This window comes from Acinonyx jubatus, chromosome B3, assembly GCF_027475565.1.
Source record: "Acinonyx jubatus isolate Ajub_Pintada_27869175 chromosome B3, VMU_Ajub_asm_v1.0, whole genome shotgun sequence".
NCBI lineage: Eukaryota > Metazoa > Chordata > Mammalia > Carnivora > Felidae > Acinonyx > Acinonyx jubatus.
Window position 1 is genome coordinate 45,108,569 of NC_069386.1, and position 20,548 is coordinate 45,129,116.

Consider the following 20,548-nt stretch of genomic DNA (forward strand, 5'->3'; position numbering starts at 1 on the left):
GTAGGGGAGAGGGCCAGAGGGAGAGAGTCTTAATCTTAAGCAGGCCTGATGCAGGTCTGACCCTGGGATCATGATCCTGGGAGCATGACCTGAGCTGAAATCAAGAGTTGGATGCTCAACCCACTGAGCCACCCAGGCGCCCCAAGATTTTTAAAAATTTTAAGTAATCTCTACACCCAACATGGGGCTTAAACCTACAACCCTGAGATAAAAAGTTGCATGCTCTGCTAAGTTAGACAGGTGCCCCTATTTTTAACTTTTTGGGGAATCTCCATACTGTTTTCCACAGTGGCTGCACCTATTTTGCATTACCACCAACAGTGCACAAGGAATCCCTTTTCTCCACATTCTCACCAACACTTGTTATTTCTTGTGCTTTTGATTTTAGCCATTCTGACATAAAGTAATACCTCATTGTGGTTTTGTGTTTCTCTGATAATTAGTGATGATGAGCATATTTTCATGTGTTTGTGGCCATCTGTATGTTTTCTTTAGAAAAATGTCTATTTGGGTCCTCTGCCTATTTTTAAATTGGATAATTTGTTTCTTTGCTGTTGTGTAAATTCTTTATATATTTTTTATTTGCAAATATCTCCTCTCATTCTGTAGGTTGCCTTTTCATTCTGATTGTTCATTACCCCGTGTAGTTTGATGTAGTCCCACTTATTTGGCTTTTGTTGCTTGTGACCAATGTCAAGGAGCTTTTCCCTTGTTTTCTTCTAGGAGTTTCACGATTTCATGTTCTATGTTTAAGTCTTTAATCCATGGAACAGTAGTTTAAAGAACCAAAGTGAGTTACTGAGAAACCACACATGAGCTTCAAAGAAGTTGGGGTGAGGACGATAAGAGAGTTTTCCTCAGAGATATGAAAAAGAGAGTGGTAAAGAGGACATGCTTTGGGCAGGAGATTTAGGACCATGTGATTTAAGCTGCACGCATTTAGAATGGCCAAAGCCTTATCTGCGACAAATTTTTAAACAATTCAGAAAAAATGCCATAGACTACGTCTTTCCTTTCTGGGCTTGAAGGTTTTACATCTGTTTTGATCACTGGTGGCTGTCGCTTGTTGGGACTTTGCTTTCGTTTACTTGGGTGATGTCGTGCACCACCCGAGGCAGAAAAAAAAAGAAATACAAATCTCCCTTTCATGCGAAGTTAAGACAAAAGCGGCCTCTTAACATCCTTCACTCTCCCGTTTTAGCCTTGGGGACGGTCATTAGCAGCGATAAGAACTAGGGAGCCCGGTTAGCTCTGCGGAGCGGCTCTCTCGTTGGAGGGGCGGGACCAGGAGAAACCCCGCCTCCCAAACCCAATCCCAGCTCTCCGCCGGCGGACAGGAAGCGGCGGCAGGCCTAGCAGCCCGGGAACCGGGCCCCGTGCGCATGCGCCCGCCCCTGGGGTGCCTGGGGGAGGGGGAGGGTCGGGAGGAAGGGGTGCGGCTGGGCCTGCTGGTTGGGCACCGGTGCGTCACGTGGTGAGGAAGGAGGCGGAGGCCCCAGGCTCGGGGGAGGGAGGTAGAGAAGAGGGAAGGAACGCGGGGAAGGAACGCGGGGAAGGGAGGAAGGAAACGAACGAGGGGGAGGGAGGTCCCTGTTTTGGAGGAGCTGGGAGCTTTGCCGGCCCCTGAAGTGGAGCGAGAGGGAGGTGCTTCGCCGTTTCTCTTGCCAGGGGAGGTCCCGGCTTCCCGTGGAGACTCCGGACCAAGCCCCTTCAGCTTCTCCCTCCGGATCGATGTGCTGCTGTTAACCCGTGAGGAGGCGGCGGCCGCGGAAGATGGTGTTGCTGAGAGTGTTAATTCTGCTCCTCTCATGGGCGGCGGGGCTGGGAGGTGAGGCACGACCCCGAACGCCGGGGACGCCTTGACCACCGCGGACCGCGCGGCGGCAGCGGCGGCCGGGTCGAGCGGAGCCCAGTCGCGCCGCGCGGCGGGCGCGTCAGTCAGCCCGGCCGGCCGGCGGCGCCACTCCGGCGCGCAGCACTCCGGGCTCCCTATTGTCCCCCGCGCCCCGACCGCGTTCCCTTCCGTGGCGGGCCGTGGAGGCTCCGAGCCTCCGCCGAGGCCTTCCCTACCCCCACTGCCCCGGCGCCACGGGAAGCGGGGGTCGCCTCCCGGAGAAATAGTCTGGAGATCCGAGTCGCCGGGCGTGAGCCGTGGAGCCCAGGCCGGGGGCTCCATACCTCCAGCCTGCTCGCCGGGTTGCCGGGACGGGCAGTCGCCGCGGGGCCGGCAGTCTTTGCCTCCCTCCTTCCGTCCCCAGCCTCTGCCCTGTGGGGGATTCTGGAGTCCGCTCCACCGCGGGGAACCGCCGCGCAGGCTCGTGGGAAGTTGCGATGTGTGCGGCGGGGCTGATGTATTGTTCTTTACCCCGCGCGGCGATCCAGACTGACCCGGTTCTGCAGAGGGGCAGCCCGTGGAGGGGAAACAGTGGTCCCCTGCTTGTCTGAGACGAGTCGCTTCCGCTGTCGATAGTGCCCTGCCTCTGCCCGAGTGTTTGGGGACAGCTCTCAGGAGGGTGTGTTTATGCTCAGTGAAAACATTCTGTTGCCCAGGGGAAAGGGTTTGGTGGGGAGAAAGGTAAGCCGTTTCGGGATGTTCTTTGATCTGCAGGTTGGATTGTGTCTGTTAGAGGGACACTCCCTGGGTGACCCACAACTTGAGTTTTCTTAAACTCTGAGGTGGAGTAGGCGAACAGTGTAGTTAGTGGGTTGTCAGACTGTAGCAACTATCCCACCCCGCAAATTGGAGTTAAATTTACCGTAAGCGGATACTTTCTTGATAATTCGGGTTTTGAAGACGATTTTTATTTCCAGCGTATCCTAGGACCGGCTGCATCGTTTTGTTGTTGTGTAAAGGGCTTTATTTCAGGTAAAGTTTTTGACTTTGCCCAAAGTATACTTAAAACACCTCAAAGTGTGTTTAAAAGCACTGAATTAAAAAAATTCCCGGAATGCTTTGCATGAGTATAGCCTAATGTGATCACTTAGAAAATGCTGCATATTTTAAGTAGTGCGTTGTTTCTGTTCTTTGTCACTTTAACTTGGCGATTGCAGAGCCAAGTGTATTTTCGACTTGAGTTCTACTTAGTCGGAGAATGATACTTTGTAGGTACATATTTGTTGTAGTTTGTGGTGTTCTTTTGTTAGATACACATTTTAGATTAAGAGCTTCTAGTAGATGTTTGGTTTTAAGAAGTATCATGTGCTACAAACTCTTATAAGGGCCTTTTCACTTAACATTTGTATTTACGTTCTGTATGTGGCTTCCAACAAATCATTTTTCTGTCTGTTCTATTTGTGATTATAGTCAGGTGTTGGAGTCTTGATTTCTAGAAGGTGGTAAAAAGTAAGACAAACACATGAGGTACTTTAAACTACTGAGGAGTGGTAATATATAAAATGACTTTTGTTTTTAAGGGATGAAACAGTAAGAATAGAAACTGGTGTAGCCTGATGGTTGAAGAAAAAGTGAATTAACGGCATAATCTTTGTGGGTTAAGACCCTTCTTACACAAAAATCTAAATTCAAAACTCTCGAGTCATTCAGAAAGTATCATTACATTAAACATTAAAAGGTTACTTACTTTTTGATTTTTTTATGTTTATTTTAAGCAGAACTTAAAGACACTAATAAGAAACTTCCATTTTAAAATTAGCATCAAAGATTTTGGGCATATGGAGATATTTGTGATTTTATTGTGATGGGAACTACCTTTAAATATGAATTTGAGCTATTTATATTTATGGTCAAGTTTGTAAGAAGTTTATGTGATGATGATACGCAGAATAGAATACATTTGAATTGAATGTACTTGTTTTAGCGTATGAAAGAAATGAATATGTTTATGTATATTAGGAGAAGTTGGATTTAACTTTAAAGTATAGATTTAACTTTAAAGTATAGATCACTTTTACGTTCTTAATAAATGGTTTTAGTTGCTTCCCCCATTTTGATTTGCCAATCATTGTTTTGCATTAATTTTTTCTTTTAATATGACAAGTGGAAAGTTGGAAGAGAGAATGAAAGTGTTTAGAATCCTAAAACTTCAGCTTTCCTAAGGCTGTGCATTTCTAACATATGTCTCAGTCCATTGTATTTGTAGGAAGATCCTGTAAAGTTTCCAGAGTTAGTGTCTTAACAGACATGTATTCAAATGTATACATAAAAATCTTTTCTTTATTATTCGTAACGGTAGTAGAAATTTATTGAAACTATTCTGAGTAAATCTAGTGCAAGGAATTTTTATGTACGTGTGAATATTTTTAACACAAATATTTTGGAGAGTTGTTGTCTTTTCTCTTTTTAAAAATTAGTGTGTTTGAGAGGAGCAAAGATATTTTAGCCCTAGCAGTATTCAGGCCAATAGTACTTGATGAAATTATATATGAAATGAAGTTTAGAGTGTGGCATGTTTTTTTTATACTTAAAAATCCAGTGTAAATGATTTGCTTTGTACCATGCATTCTCTAGAAATAAGTTTTCTGGAAGTTTGGCCAACAGTATTAAAAGTATCAAAGCTTAAGCTTAAGCAATTTCTCTCACTTCTATAAGGGTCTATGAAATTAATGAGAGACAGATTTTTTTTGTTTTTTTAGTCTCTGTCTTTAAGAGTTCTGACTGTTCTGAGATTGATAATCCAGTTAGCTGTATCATCTTGAGGCATATTCAAGTCATGCCCTACATTAACTATGTCTTCTCTGTACGGGAGCTCTCTGAGTAGTAGGGGTTGAGGGAAAATGGGCATAGCAGGCACCTTTGTTTTCTGATGTTCTTTTTATAACTTGTTTAAGATCTTCTGGGGTGTTTCTTATCTGATCTCTTTTACATTTTACAAAGAACTTGCAGGGTTAAGGAGGGGGAGGAAGGGACATTTCTCTGATGTCTTTTGTGTGTCTGATACTGTGTTAGGAGTTTCACTTGTCAGCATTTATGAGAGAGTGGTGATATTTTACAGTTGAAGGAATAGGCTTGATGAAATAATTTCTTGAGCATCATCCACCTGCTGAGTGGTGAATTAGATCTTCAAACCCAAGCCAGCTTAACCTCAAAGCCTGAACTTTTTACCCATTGCTCCCTCATAGCCTTTTTGAAAGCAGTTTTCACATATTAGCTCAAAGGTGGCCCCTGGACTAAAACACCTTAGAGATGTGTTTTGTTTGATTTGCGGTGTCGTTAGATTTCAACTAGTTCTCAACATTGAAAAATTGGGAAATTTCTCAATGAAATTTGTGAATTTCTGGAATTTGGGGGGAAGAATTGGAAACCCCAGGCTCTTCTGGGCCGCATTCCCATTGTCTGTAGCGGAGTGGTAGAGAGCAGTGGCTGTTCTTTTTAGACTGGGCATGTGCTCCCAGTCAGTGCAGTTACTATCAGTGCAGTTACTGGTAATACACTTGGCCTGCTTCACTCATTTTTGTTACTGGTGTGGATCCTGTGAGTATGCTATTTGCATCTCTGCCTTGGCTTCAACTTGCATAGATGAACCCAATCTTTTAAAAATATTTTTTTGACTGTAACCTCTTATCCAACTTTTATTATATTTTTTTGTAATTCTTTATTTCTTCAGTAGTCTTAAAAATTTGTTAAAAGCTTTGGCATACACAGTGCTTTTTTTTTTTTTTTTAATGTACCATTAGATTATTTGGTATTAAAAAAATTCCTGTTTCCATGATAACAATTTGAAGGTCTTTTTTTTTTTTTAATTTGTTTTTTAATGTTTGTTTATTTTGGAGAGAGAGAGCGCGAACAGGGAGGGGAGGGATCCAGAGAGAGACACATAATCTGAAGCAGGCTTCAGGCTCTAAGCTGTCAGCACAGAGCCCGATGTGGGGCTTGAACTCACGAACCATGAAATCCTGACCTGGGCTGAAGTGGGATGCTTAACTGACTGAGCCACCCAGGCACCCCAACAATTTGAAGGTCTTAAAGAATGATGGTTATAATTTTTCTGAATCATTTTATTTCAGTGAGCAAATAAGAAACCATTTCTTTTTCTACTTGGATGAGACTCAGAAAAAAGTGGTTGAGGGTCATGTAAGTAAAAACTTAGGCTTCCTTTCTTTTAAGGACAGGTTATAAACATAAACTCTGCCTTTGAATTCATAAAATGAAATGGAGTAATACATTCAGCAATAAGCTACATGTTCCAACATTGTTGGGAGATGACAGTGACAGGTTCACATATGGGAAGATTCCCAAATAACAAGTCTCTGGGACTTAGACTTGTAAAATTTTGGCAATTTTTGATGGAAGTTTTTCTAAGATGTATTACACATTTACTGTGTCCTTAAAATGGTCTGACTTTAATCTTTTTTTAAAGGATTGAGGATTAGTATAAAGAACAATTGTTCTTGGTCTGTATTGTCATTTCTGGTTTTTTGTTTTTGTTTTTAATTTTCCCAGAAGCAATTAAAATGGGTATTCTAAGTGATTGTGCTTTTTATTTTTGTACCTAGTTTCAATAGTATTTCCAACTTTTTCGTTAGATTTCCTGACTTTCTTGCAAACTTTTAGGATATCACCTTCTAATTAGTTGTTCCTAATACATTTTCTGTGGGGAAACTAAATAACTATACTTGATACATTTACACACAAGGTGGAATGAATAAGTTCTGCATCTTCTATGGAATACATGTACATGAGCTTTGTATATATACGTATATATGTGTGTGCGTCTGTGTGTATATATGTATATATGAAAAATATATATCTATATCTATCTATCTATCTATCTATTTTAACATATGTGTTTGGTTTGGGGAGTTTAGTGTTGGGGTTGTCTTGTTCTGAACAATTAGGATGATGTTGTACCAATGTATTTTGCTAGTTAAAGAGAGGCAGGGTAGAATGAAGAGAGAAAAATGATGAATAAAAGAAGACACAATAATAAAATGCACACTCATATGGCTACAGGTAGATCATTTCCTAGGTCTGAATCATGAGTATTGTGGTTCAAAACTAATATGCTAGATTGTTGATATTAACCACATCTTAATATAGGCAATTGCAATAGTCTCTTCAGGAATGTAAACTGCAAGTTAAGACAACTGTTCTCTGTATTTAAAGAAGCAGTTAGGTAAAAGGTAGGTGACACAGGCTCCCCATACTATCAGAATGTGTTTTATTCTTTGCAGTAAGTAACTGTTGTGTGTTACATATGGTTTCAGTGACTTTGTGATTTGCATAAAGTTAAATTTGTCTGCCTTTGAATTAATATCGCATTCTAATGGTTAGAAAACTTTTGCCAAAGTTGGAGGTATATTTTTGGAATGGTCTAGCATAAAATATATATGTGGAGTAACAAAAATGGAATTTGTGTGTGTGGAGAAGTTGGGGGGCAGGGCTAGCATAGTCGTTGGTTAAAGCTGCCAACACAAGTTTCAGTGAGAGGCCTGTGTGGCCACTAATGGGGAGATAAATTGTATATGTGAAAGAGTGTGGACAGAAAAACACAGTGTTTTCAAATCTGAGCCCCAAGTCACAGGGAACACATTCCAAATTCTAGGAATTGATTTGCATTTGGACTGTTTGCACATGGGCAACTCTCTGTGATACGCTTGGGTAAAGAGCCCCAGATTTTTTTTTAAGGAGGAATTGATTTATTTAATGATTGTTAGTGATTCTTCCAAGCAACTCTAAAATGGCTGCTTTTTGTGAATAAAAATCCAGTAATTCTAACTAGTTTAGTTGTCAATTTTTATACTAGGTAAAGAAAGCAATGTTATAATAAGAATAAAAGGAAAAACGAATAATCCTACCAGTTTGATTCCCGTGAGGGCAGTAACATTGCTGTCCTGCTGTGTGAAGGCTTTGCCTTGGTACCAGTAGGGACAGTCCTGTCTCACTAGGTTGCAGGAAATAGCAGTACTGAGAATAGTGCTTAGAGAATGTAGACTCCTTTTGATACTGGGTGAATTCATTCTGAAGCTATTACAATTCCAAGTAAACAGTGTGAGAACGTGTACAGCGAGAACATTGCTGTTTAGTCACCAGTTTATTGTAGTCTGTGGTTAGTAGGAGTCGTGAAGCTACAGTCTTGAGTGAGGAGTAAAAAGCACTGAGTTTGTCAGCGTAGACAGAAATGCCAAGATATAAAAATACAGTTCCAATTATGTATTGTAGTTGCAGTTGAAATGAGGATTTATTAAGCTAAAGGAACATTAGCCAGTTGGGGAAAGCTTTTTGAGAAAAGGGAATGACATAACAGTCTAGTAAGGTTCTTGTAGGCTTACTTGCCTGGAACGGAGAGTCCATGGCAGGAAATGAGAAGTGCTAACTGGGCCATGATAACCAGGACTCCAATTATTCATATTCTAGGCCATGATAACTGCAAGGTAGAGTATTATGGAATGTTGGTTGGAATCCATGTTGAGGAGGTGGGATATGATACAGTAGGGGATACGTTAGCTGCTTGATGAATTATGTGTTTGAGTCCTTGATTAGGGTAGTAATTGTAGAAATAAATAAGGATAGAACAAGAAATCTCACAGAAGAAAACTGGTAAAACTTGGCGGAAGTTTAAAGTGAAGCTAACAAAGTTTATTGAGGGCTCACTGTTGAATGCACATCTCAGAGGCTGTTGCACTGGAGAGAGTATAGTTTTATAAAACTTAGAGGACCTCATTGTTTGAAGTTGAAAATAAGACATCGTAAGATTTTGAATCTAGATAGGTTCTAGTGTGGGATGTATGTCAGAGTCTGGGATTTTATCTTACTTGCAAACTAATAATTTTGTTGGATGTTGGTTAAAAGTTTGCACAGTCTTTCAGAAATATGTGGCTCATCATATGGGAAGCACTGCTCCAGATAGTTGCAAGGTAGAAATTTGGTGAATTTGGAGTGGAGGGGAGGGTTAAATTTAAAGATACATTAGCAAGTATATTTTTACTTTGCAAGTATATGTTTACTCTCAAGTTGGAATTAGCCTCTCTGGTTCAAGAATATGCTTGATACTCTTGATTTTATGTGAATTATGAACTTCCTATTTCAGAGATAAAGTAGGGAAAAGAATGTGATCTTTGCATTTGAGTCAAATGTACATATATGATTTTTCGAGCAGAATTGTCTTTCCATTTGCCTTTGCTTGCATTGATGATGGCAAGGCATACTCATACACGTTTTGAACTTTGGATTTAGTTTTCATAAGACTATAGATAGAATCCTATACTTACGAATTGAGTGCGATATTAATTTGCTACCTCTTTTCTTAAGAATTAATTGGGTGACTTAGTTGGTTAAGCATCCAACTTCGGCTCAGGTCATGATCTCATGGTTCATGAGTTCGAGCCAGGCATCGGGCTCTGTGCTGACAGTTCAGAGCTTGGAGCCTGGTTTGGATTCTGTGTCTCCCTCTCTCTCTCTGTACCCCTTCCCTCCACTCGCTCTCTGTCTCAAAAATAAATAAACATATAAAAAGTTTAAAAAATAGTTTTAAAAGAATTAATTGGTATAAGTTTGTAAAAATGCTGGAGACTATGTTATACAAATATTATTAAAATTATGTTGTTTCCAGGCCTGCTTTCATTTGGAATCTATTAGTTTCAAAATACAGATAGATGAGATGTATTTCTGGAAATTGAAATCCTAGAAAGTTGATACCAAGCATTAGAAAATAGAATTTAAGAAAAGACATAATTCCTTCTCCCGTGCAGTTTTATAACTTTTTAATATTAATCATTCAATCTTTTAAAATGCTTATTATTATGAATTTGCATTGTAGTATTTATGCAGTTTTGTAGCCTTTAAAAAATTAACGTGTAAAGTGTATATGCAAAGCAGACACTGAAATATTTATCAGTGGTCTAGAGACAGTTTTGATTGTCACAACTGGAGGGATGCTACTGGCATCTAGTGGGTAGAGGCCAGAGATGCTGCTAAACATTTTACAATGCACGGGACAGCCCCCCACAACAAAGAATTACTGGCCAAAATAGTAGTGCTGAGGGTGAGAAACCTAACTCTAGAGGAAACTTGAGTCTTTTTACCTTTTTTTTTTTTTTTTTAAATTTCTGATCGCTTGCTGTCTTAATTGATTACTCAAGTTTCATAAGCTTCCATATTTCTATTCTGTTTAAACCTTTTTCTCCTAGTGTTCTATGCACTGTAGCTCTGAAAATTTTACTTTATCATTTATCTTCTAGCATTTCCCATTCTTCATTTTCCAGTTTGTGGTTGGGAAGTAAATCTGATTCTGTTAATTTATAATAGTGGTTGAATGACTGATAACTCATGAAGATTATTTAAAAACCAAACCAGACAAGTTGCTTGTTAACCCAGAAGAGCCATAGATAGTAGGATTTTAGTTTCTGTGGGATAGTTTTGAGGGACTCATCCAGTAACTTCTGCAATCAGAATTAACTTTTACAAAATATTTTCTTTGAAATTTGAACTCCTCAGTTCTTAAAAACTTTCATCTTTTTTTTTTTTATAACTTCATTCCCCCTCCCTCTTATTATCATCATTAACACCTTTGGCAGAATTGCACGTCCAAATATCCTGGAAGGAGGCAGAGGCAGGTGCTTTGGGGTGTAATATGGGAGAAGGGTGAAGTAATGAGAATGGGTTTGGGATTAAGTGAGGGTGTGGGGTAGATCTATACCAACAGTACAGTTGTAGCTGAACCCAGTGTGTGTGTGTGTGTGTGTGTGTGTGTGTGTGTGTGTGTGTGTGTTTAGGTAGATTGAAAGTCACAGTCTCTTATATGGGTTATTCTCTGTACTTGTGTCTGCTCTTATTTGAAATGGTATAAAAGCATTTCATTCAGTATAGAAATCTAAATTATATACATGTTTCCACTTTTGGATTTTTAAGCTGTATTTCATAAGTTAGTGGTTGAAATTTAATATATTAAGTACGTTTTAACCATTGATGTTTTGTGCCCTTTGTAATTAATTTAGCTTATAATTGACAAAAGAGCTACTTATTTTAACTTCTGAGCCAGCTAGCTTTATTATTTTAATTTTTAGAAACCACTTCATCTCAAAAAGTGGGTGTGTTGAAATATGCTTATAATTGTAGAACACACCCTACAATCGTGAACTTTTACTTACAACTGTTAGGTGTAGATAGATGTTTCCTTGTAGAAAATGGTCTGACTCCTTTCTAGTGAAATTGATAATGTGGCTTAAGTTTGAAGTCACATTGTTGAAGTAACTTTTCTGAGAATACAGTAAAGATACTTAAGTATATTGCTGAAATAAAGGACAGGATAGTTCCTGGAAGTTTAACTTTGTCATACAAGAGAACAATTTTGTTAATGGTATTTAGTGCTTCAAGATCAAATACAAGAAGCATTGGTCAACATAGTATGATGTCTAAGACACAGTTGATGACTCAAGTTTCTCAGGAAGGAAATACACTTTTCTGTTGGGGAAAAATGCTCTTCGTACCTAATTTTAGAATTATACAAGTGAAAAGTCTGTTGAAAACAACTTGATTACAAGTAATTTTTCTGAGGAATGGAAATGTGCCAGCCTTAGCTTCTTCTTACACATCCTCCCATTTATTGTAATTGAGTTTTTCTGTAAATAGGGAGATCTGTAATGTCAAAACATGTTTGCAGAGTTTTCTTGTCCCGTTCTTAAAATTGTAGAATAACTTTCTTTGATATAGATAGAAAAAAAAGTTTGTTGTATAATAATTGCTGTTCCATACAAAGATAATGATATTGACCCACCATCAACAAGATATATTCTGATTATTTTTTAATCTTGATGTTGGTGAAATTTTCATCCTATGTGTTTTGCCCTATTCTTATATTTAATTTAGATTTAAACAGAAGATTGTAGGATTTGGATTCAGAAGTTGGAAAGGAAGCTTTTGTTTGTAGCCTCATTGTGGAAAGTAAGCAGAATATGGAAAATACTCATGGAATATAGAAAATAATAATATTCAGTATTCATTTATGGAACCCTTATTATATGCCAGGCAATGTTCTTAGGGCCCAGTCTTTACAACATCTCTGAAAGATAGGTTCTGTTATTTTCATTTTACAAATAGGGAGTAGGACCAGGGAGGGTAACTTTTTCAGTGTCAGGATTTGAACATGGTCAGTCTGGCTCCAGAATTCATACTGAATTCATTAAATACTATACTGCCTCTAAGAAACATGTCTCATGCCTTAAAAGGCATTATTGGGGCACCTGGGTGGCTCAGTCAGTTAAGTGTCAGACTCCTGATTTCGGCTCAGGTCATGATCTCATGGTTCGTGGGTTCGAGCCTTGCGTTGGGCTCTTTGCTGACAGTTCAGAGCCTGGAGCCTGTTTCTGATTCTGTGTCTCCTTCTCTCTCTGCACCTCCCCTGCTCATGCTCTCTGTCTCTCAAAAATAAATAAGTGTAAAAAAAAAAAAATTACTATTCTCAAATTTTAAAAAGGGAGAGACTTTCCAAGCTTTCCAGCAGCAAGGGAGACCAAGTTATGTTTTTCCTTCTACTTCTTAGAACTTGCTGGCCATTTTTTTTTTAATCACTCTTGCAAGTAGGTGATTTTCTGGTATTGCTTTACTTTTCCTCCCATTTTTTCTTTTAATTTAAAAATTTTGAAAATTAGTTATGTTTTCTCCATTTAATAGATCCAATCCAGTTATTCTTTACCAATTTGACACATAGGCATTTACTTGATATATATACTCTATTTTTTTCCTAACTTTGTATCTTTTTTTTTTCAACGTTTATTTATTTTTTTGGGACAGAGAGAGACAGAGCATGAACGGGGGAGGGGCAGAGAGAGAGGGAGACACAGAATCGGAAACAGGCTCCAGGCTCTGAGCCATCAGCCCGGAGCCTGACGCGGGGCTCGAACTCACGGACTGCGAGATAGTGACCTGACTGAAGTCGGACGCTTAACCGACTGCGCCACCCAGGCGCCCCTCCTAACTTTGTATCTTAAAAGCTTCTATACTTTCTGAGAGGTTGGAAGTATATGTAGTCCAATTAATATTTGTATACCTTTCATCTAAATTTATTTTATTTTTTTAAAGTTTACTTACTTTTATAGAGAGAGGGAGAGAGAAAGAGAATCCCAAGCAGCCTCTACACCATCAGCTTGGAGCCCAAGGAGGGGCTCAAACTCACAAACTGTGAGATCATGACCTGAGCCGAAATCTAGAGTCGGATGCTTAATCCACTGAGCCACCCAGGTGCCCCTGACCTAAATTTCTTAATGGTTATCTTTTGCCTTGCTTGCTTTATTGCTCATATATAAATAGATGTAAAAAAAAATACATATATATATATTTTTTTTTTTTCCCCTCTGAACCATTTTAAAGTAAGTTGTAACAATGAATACTTCATTAATGCATCTCATAAGATTAAGGACATTGTCTTAGATAACCAAGAAGATTACTTTTCTCTTTTTAAGTGTGGGATGTTTAAATTTCTCATGAAGCTTGCAAGTACTAGGTACCATGTGCATTTATTACATGATTTCTGAAGGCTAGATTTCTGGCAACTACAACTGAGGACCAGAAAGTAAAGTGTTGTTAGTATGCTTTTATATATGAGTAAAATAAAGTATCAGTAGAGAAAGGAGGAGACATAGAATGCTGCAGGATGGAGTTATTTTATGTAGTACTCTGTATGCAGTCCGTCAGCAAATCTTGTCAGCTCCTCCTTCAAAGTATGTGCAGACTTTGAATATTTCTCACTAGTTGCACCACGGCTTTTTGGATTGATACAAACCAACATCTTCTCACTTTAATCACTGTAAACCCTGTTAACTGTTCTCCCTGTTCTCTTGTTCTCCCAATCTTTTTTCAACATAGTAGTCTGGAATCCTGTTCAAAAGGTACTTCTTTAGTCAGAGACCATCTACTGGCAAATTGTATACTTTAAAATGTATAAAATGATGAGTTTTGTGTTACATGAATTGCACCTCAAAAAAAGCAAAAGCAAGCTAAAAAAAAAAAAAAACCTATTCACTGGCCCACTATTTTAAGTAAAAGCCAGAGTCCTTATAAGTGGCTTATAAGGCCCTATGTGACGTACATTGTATGCTTTTCTCCCCCACGGTACCTCTACAGTTCTTACCTTGTTTGATTCCACTCCAGCTACACAGAGCTCTTTAAAAAGGGCCAGTCTTGCTTCTGTCTCTGGGACTTTGCCTTTGCTGGTCCTTTTTACATGAAACACTTCCCTTTTAGATTGCGGTTTTATCTACCATCTTTGTTTTTTATTTTTAAAATTAAAATTATTTTACAAATAATGGTGAAATACAAATAACATAAAACTTAACGTCATGACCATTTTGTGCAGTTCAGTAGTGGTAAGTATAGTAATTTCCCCTTATCCATGGTTTTAGTTTCCATGGTTTCAGTTACGCAAGGTCAACCCCAGTCCAGAAGTAGATGGTACTCCCAGCTTAGTGTCAGAAGGTCAGTATTAACCCAACTCTTATGTCACAGTGCCTTTGTCATTCACTTCATCTATCGCTAAGACATTTTATCGTCTCGTATCATCACCTATAGAAGGGTGAGTACTGTACATTAAGATACTTTTGAGAGTGAGACCACATTCACATAACTTAAAAAAAATTTTTTAATGTTTATTTATTTTTGAGAGAGGCAGAGACAGAGCATGAGCAGGGGAGGGGCAGAGAGAGAGGGAGACACAGAATCCGAAGCAGGCTCCAGGCTCTGAACTGTCAGCACAGAGCCTGATGTGGGGCTCAAACCCACAAACCACATGATCATGACCAAAGCCAAAGTTGGACACTTAACCGACTGAGCCACCCAGATGCCCCACATTCACATAACTTATATTACAGCATTCTAATTATTTGATTTTATTATTAGTTGTTAATCTCTTGTGGTGCCTAATTTATAAGTTAAACTTTATCATAGGTATATATGTATAGGAAAACTCTTATGTCGAGGGTTGGTGCCTCCCCTGGGGGTCTTGGAATGTATCCCTTGCAGATACAAGGAAGGGAAGGACTACTGTACACATATTGTTGTGCTTGGCCCTCTTAAAAGAGTCTGTGTTCACGTGTTAGTGAGGTCTTCCGATTACTTCAAGAGTAACCCTTTTCTTGGCATTCTATTTGCTTACCTGTGATTACACTCTTATAACCATCTAAAGTTACTTACTTGCTTATTTTATTGTCTGTCTTCCTTCTCTGGAATAAAGCTTCATGGGGTCAGTAACTGTTTTGTCCACTGCTGTATTCCCAGCATCTGAAACAATGTCTAGCATATTAATAAGTGCCCATTACATATGTGTCAAGTGAACAGATGAATGATCATTGAACTGAATAATTTTAGTTTTTGTTAATTATATAAGAATCCTAAGTTTCTAAGTATGTCTGGAAAAAAAGCCTTGAACGCTTCTAATTAGTCTTTTTATGTAAATTTACTTTAGAGTGGAATGAAACTACCATTTATGTTAGTGTATTGGTCTTGTTCATTGAGTATTTTTATATGCTAATTAAACTAGGTAAGTTGAATGAGTTAGAATTTTCTCTATAAAAACTAAGTTGCTTTTTTTCAACTATTCCATCTATTTTTTAAAATGTTATATATATTTTTAAGTTTACTTGTTAATTTAAGTAATCTCTACACTCAACATGGGGCTTGAACTCATGAGCCCGAGATTAAGAGTCACATGTTCTTCTGAGCGAGCCAGCCAGGCACTCCTAAAAAGATGTTATTTTTAAAGTATTTAGCAGTTGTCATTCACTGCAGAAATTAGATTCCAAGGGGAAATGTAGAATGTCTTCATGGTTATCTGATTATACTCAAAACTTGTAGACTTTATTGTTAACTTTTTAACTTTTGTTAAGATGAAAGTTTTTAAAAAATTGTTTATTTTTTTATTTTTGAGAGAGGAAGAGAGAGAGAGAGAGTGAGTCGAGGAGGGGCTGAGAGAGAGGGAGAGAGCAAGAATCTCACGCAGAGGCTGCACTGTCATCTGTCTGCTCAGAGCTGGACTCGCGCTCAACCCCGTGAATCGTGAGATGATGAACCGAGCCGAGAGCAAGAGTTGGACGCTTAACTGACTGAGAAACCCAGGCGTCCCAATATGAAACTTTTAAAAACTCATTTTCATTTTGGGGTAAATTTAGAATTGGAATGTTAGAGCTAGAGGGAAGTTTTGTAGTCTTAGGTGGGTCACTTAACCTGTCTGTGCCTCATTTTAAGATTAATTATACTTGTTCTGTGCAGTTGTACAAGAGTTAAATTAGATAGTAATTTAGACATAATTTCCTAAATTTTTATCTATTATGTACTGTACACTCTCCTAAGCCCTTTCTGTATATTAATTCATTTAATCCATATAACAACACTTTAGGTACAGACTATTTCACCTGCTTTACAGATGGGGAAATTGAGGCACAGAGATGTTAAGTAACTTGTGCAAGATCCCTCAGCTAAATAAGTGGCAAAGCTGGGATCCTAACTCATGAAATTTAGTTCTACTTGTAAGTAAAGATAATGCTTGCTAAACTGTTAGAACATCAAGTAGGATATGTTGACCTGCCATGGTAATTGAAAAACTTAGTTGCAGTAGGAATATGAGAGTTATAATTGTCCATAAAGTCATGCAAAATGGTGATAAAAAATCTGCATAGGTAATTGCAGAGACAAGTACCTGAAATGCAGTTGTGGCATCAATAGAAAATTAAAAAAAAAAATTACATGGTGGGGTGCCTGGGTGGCATAGTAGGTTGAGGGTCCTGCTCTTGATTTCCGCTCAGGTCACGATCCCAGGGTCGTGGGATTGAGCCCTGCATCAGGCTCTGCACTGAGTGTGGAGCCTGCTTAAGATTCTCTCTCTCTTACTGCTTCTGCCTCTCTCCCTTGCTTGCACGCTCTCTCTCTCTCTCTCTCTCTCTCTCTCTCTCTCTCTCAAAAAGAAGGTGGGGCACCTGGGTGCCTCTGTACGTTGAGGGTCCAACTCTTGATCTCTGCTCAGATTATGATCTCACAGTCTGTGAGATTGAGCCCGTGTTGGGCTCCACGCTCAGTGTGGAGCCTACTTGGGATTCTATTTCTCCCTCTCTCTGTCCCTCCCTGACTCTGTGTGTGTGTGTGTGTGTGTGTGTGTGTGTGTGCGCGCGCGTGCATGTGTGCGTGTGTGCATGCACTCTCTCTTTCTCTCTCTCTCTCTCTCTTGCTCTCAGAATAATCTTAAAAGAAATTACCTGGTGAATAGACCTATAATTTTATTTTATTTTTTTATTAAAAAAATTTTTTTTAATGTTTATTTATTTTTGAGACAGAGAGAGACAGAGCATGAACAGGGGAGGGTCAGAGAGAGAGGGAGACACAGAATCCGAAACAGGCTCCGGGCTCCAAGCTGTCAGCAGAGAGCCCGACGCAGGGCTCGAACCCACGGACCTCGAGATCATGACCTGGGCCAAAGTCGGACGCTCAACCGACTGAGCCACCCAGGTGCCCCAATTTTATTTTTAACACGTTGCATTTTGCAAATGCCAGGCATGTTAGAAATTCTGATACTTCTTGAATAAGTATCACAAGACCATGTATTTTCTGGTTGATTTATACCTTATCAGCAAGGACTAGGCTCCTTTCTTTATAAATACAAATGAAAATGGAAATTTCCATTAAACATTGAATGGATTCATTAATTCTTAAAGCAAATATTTATTGATCACTTATTTTCTGTCTCACTTTGTTCTAGACACTAAGGGTATGTAATGGAGGGATATATGTCAGTAAGAAACAATATGAAGAAAACTAAAGCAGCTTTTTAGAATAAGGGTGACTGGGATACATGGTTTTAGATAGGGTGACCAAAGAAAGCTTCGGCAGAGATTCAGTAGATACCTGAATAAAATGTGGTGCCCAACCCTGCTTTGGGAAAAGATGTTCTAGGCAGAGGGATGATAAGGAGACTAATGAGGCACACAGCATAAGGGGAGAGTGGTGAGACAGTTATGGGGGTAGAGTAGGGGAATGCAGTCCCTTATAAGGCTCGTGGTTAACCTTGTAAGCCATGCATGGTTAGGACTGAGCAGTTGGGAGAAACATTTGGAAGTTTTTGAGCAGAGGACAGACATGATATGGCTTTACTTGAACAATATCACTTGGTATGCTGTGTGAAAAATAAACTGTATAGTGGGGACAAGAGGCGAGTTATGGTTTTTGATTGCCTAGAAATTTTTGAACCTTGTTATTTTTGGCACTGATTTTCAGTCTCATGAGTTCTGTTTTCCTAATTCAAATTCCCAGCCTTCTTCATTTGCAGCTAGGACACAAGCATGCAAACTTGTCTTCTGAACGAGGCTCCTCTAATTAGAAGGCTCATTGGAGACCTGGATTCTGAATTGAGCAGACCTGTTTGCTCGCTGAAGTTTTGCCAATAGTGTACATCTTCCAAACTTCTTTTTTTTTAAGATTTTATTTTTTTTTAAGTTATCTTTATACCCAGAGTGGGGCTCAAACTTACAACTCTGAGATCAAGAGTTGCATGTTGTACCAACTGAGCCAGCCAAGTGCAGATTTTCTCCTAGTTTTATTGTTGTGTCTCTGGTAGAAAAGTGGTGTTGGAGAGGCGGGGCAGTGTTGGTGTTTTTCATGTGATATTTTTGGGATCATTGTATATATTGCTGGCTTCTAGGATACCTAGATAGTCTTGAAGAAGATAAAGATGGAGAGGGTTCAGTATTATTGTCAAGTAATAGACTATTACTTCAAGTAAGAGAATATTGTATGGGAAGTATGGGAATTGAATAAGATCATAATAGAGAATGCTTTGGTATTTATGGAAAAATTTGTAGGTTCTAGGTCAAGTTTCTTAGGTAGGATTTGCAGTTTGGTTTGCAAAGAACACAAAATCTTGGATTCCTCTTTGTGTCTGGTATTATTTTGCCTGATTCATGATTTCTCTTGGTTCAAGCTTGAAACTACAGAAGGAATGGTATTGTTAGTACTAAGGCATATATATTTATGTATTGATGTAACCTGGGAGAATCTAGCAAGTAACAAGGGTCAGGAATAGAGTACTGTTGACTCTTGAGCAACATGAGTTTGAATGGCACAGGTTTACTTATGGGCATATTTTATTTGATAAATACAATACAGTACTGTAGATGTATTTTTTCTTCCTTATGATTTTTTTCAGTAACCTTTTCTGTAGTATACTTTATTGTAAGAATACAGTATATAACACATATACAAAACTAACTGCTTATGTTATTGATAAAGCTTCTGGTTAACAGTAGGTTGTTAGTCAAGTTTTTGGGAATTGAAAGTTACATGTGTATTTTCAACGTGTGTGTGTGTGTGTGTGTGTGTGTGTGTGTGTGTGTGTTGGTGTCCCTGACCCCCACATCATTCAGTGGTCGCCTGTACTTGACAGATTGGAGTAGACGAATAAGCAGCTTAGGAGAAGGGAATCAGGATGATACGCAGTAAGGGGAGAGCAGATACAAAGGTGAGTAGGTCAGAGGCCAAGCTCTGTTCAGATGGAGTTGAGGAGATAGGTGAATCTTTGACTGCAATTAGTGAGATTTGGTGATAGAACCACATTCTGCCCTTAATTTATGAGCTTTTGACTATTTGCTAAAGTATAGGAACATATCTCAGTTGAGTAGGTCCAGATACTCTATGTGGGAACAAGCAATTTTGTGGTGTCTGACTGAGATAAGTAATGCAGGGTTGGAGATTGGCATGGGCTCCTGTAGAGTAAACTGTGCCAATTTCGTTCACTAGCTGCGGAAATCAAGGGTATACATATATATTTTCTGGGTGTTTAAAAGGTATGTTCTTATTTGGTATTTTATTACATGTTTTTCCACATCTTAGAGGTAGATGTCAGTTTAGGTTTTAAAAGATCCCTGCCTTGTGCTGTAATTTGATACTTTTCTTCTCTTTTTTTTTTAAGATTTTATTTTTAGGTAATCTCTGCACCCAGTGTGGGGCTCCAGCCCACAACCCTGAGATCAAGAGTTGCATGCTCTACCAGCTGAGCCAGCGAGGCACCCCTCTTTCTTCAGTATTATTATTATTTTTTTAATGTTTACTTACTTTTGAGAGAGAGGGAGAGAAAATGCTAGCGAGTGCGGGGAGGGGCAGAGAGAGAGGGAGACAAAGAATCCGAAGCAGGCTCCAGGCTCTGAGGTCTCACCACAGAGCCTGATGCTCACTCATGAACTGTGAGATCATGACCTGGTCCGAAATTGGAGGCTTGTGAACTGCAAGATCATGACCTGGGCCGAAGTCACACGCTCAACCGACTGAGCCACCCAGGCGCCCCTCTCTTCAGTTTTTATAGTCCCATCAGAAATGTGAATGGTGGCTTGCCTTGTTTATGATGAGGGTAATGGAATTATTGTAGAAAATTATGAAGTCCTTGAAACCAAAATTATCTTCTTGGCACTGCCTCCTGTTTGCTGTGTGACTCCGGTCTTATTACATATCTCTCAAATCTCAGTTTTCTTTGAAGTGGGCTAATAGTTCTTACTTTTAGGTCTTTTGGGTGGGTTAAATGAAAAATAATGTAGAACACTACAGGGCCTGGCAGATTGTAAGTGCTCAATAAGTTTTAGTTATTAGATCTGATTTTAAACATTATTTAATTAAATACTTAAG

The 20,548-nt window shown here is 39.1% G+C and overlaps 1 protein-coding gene across 1 annotated transcript in view; it reads left to right on the plus strand.

Annotated features, from left to right (window-relative positions):
- The first annotated feature begins 1,506 nt into the window (after positions 1-1,506).
- Positions 1,507-20,548, plus strand: part of ADAM10 (ADAM metallopeptidase domain 10) — a 134,668-nt gene continuing 115,626 nt past the window's right edge. The window contains exon 1 of the mRNA XM_027067365.2: positions 1,507-1,828. Coding sequence (XP_026923166.1) covers positions 1,774-1,828 — 55 coding nt within the window. The 5' untranslated portion in view covers positions 1,507-1,773. The remainder of the gene's footprint in view (positions 1,829-20,548) is intronic.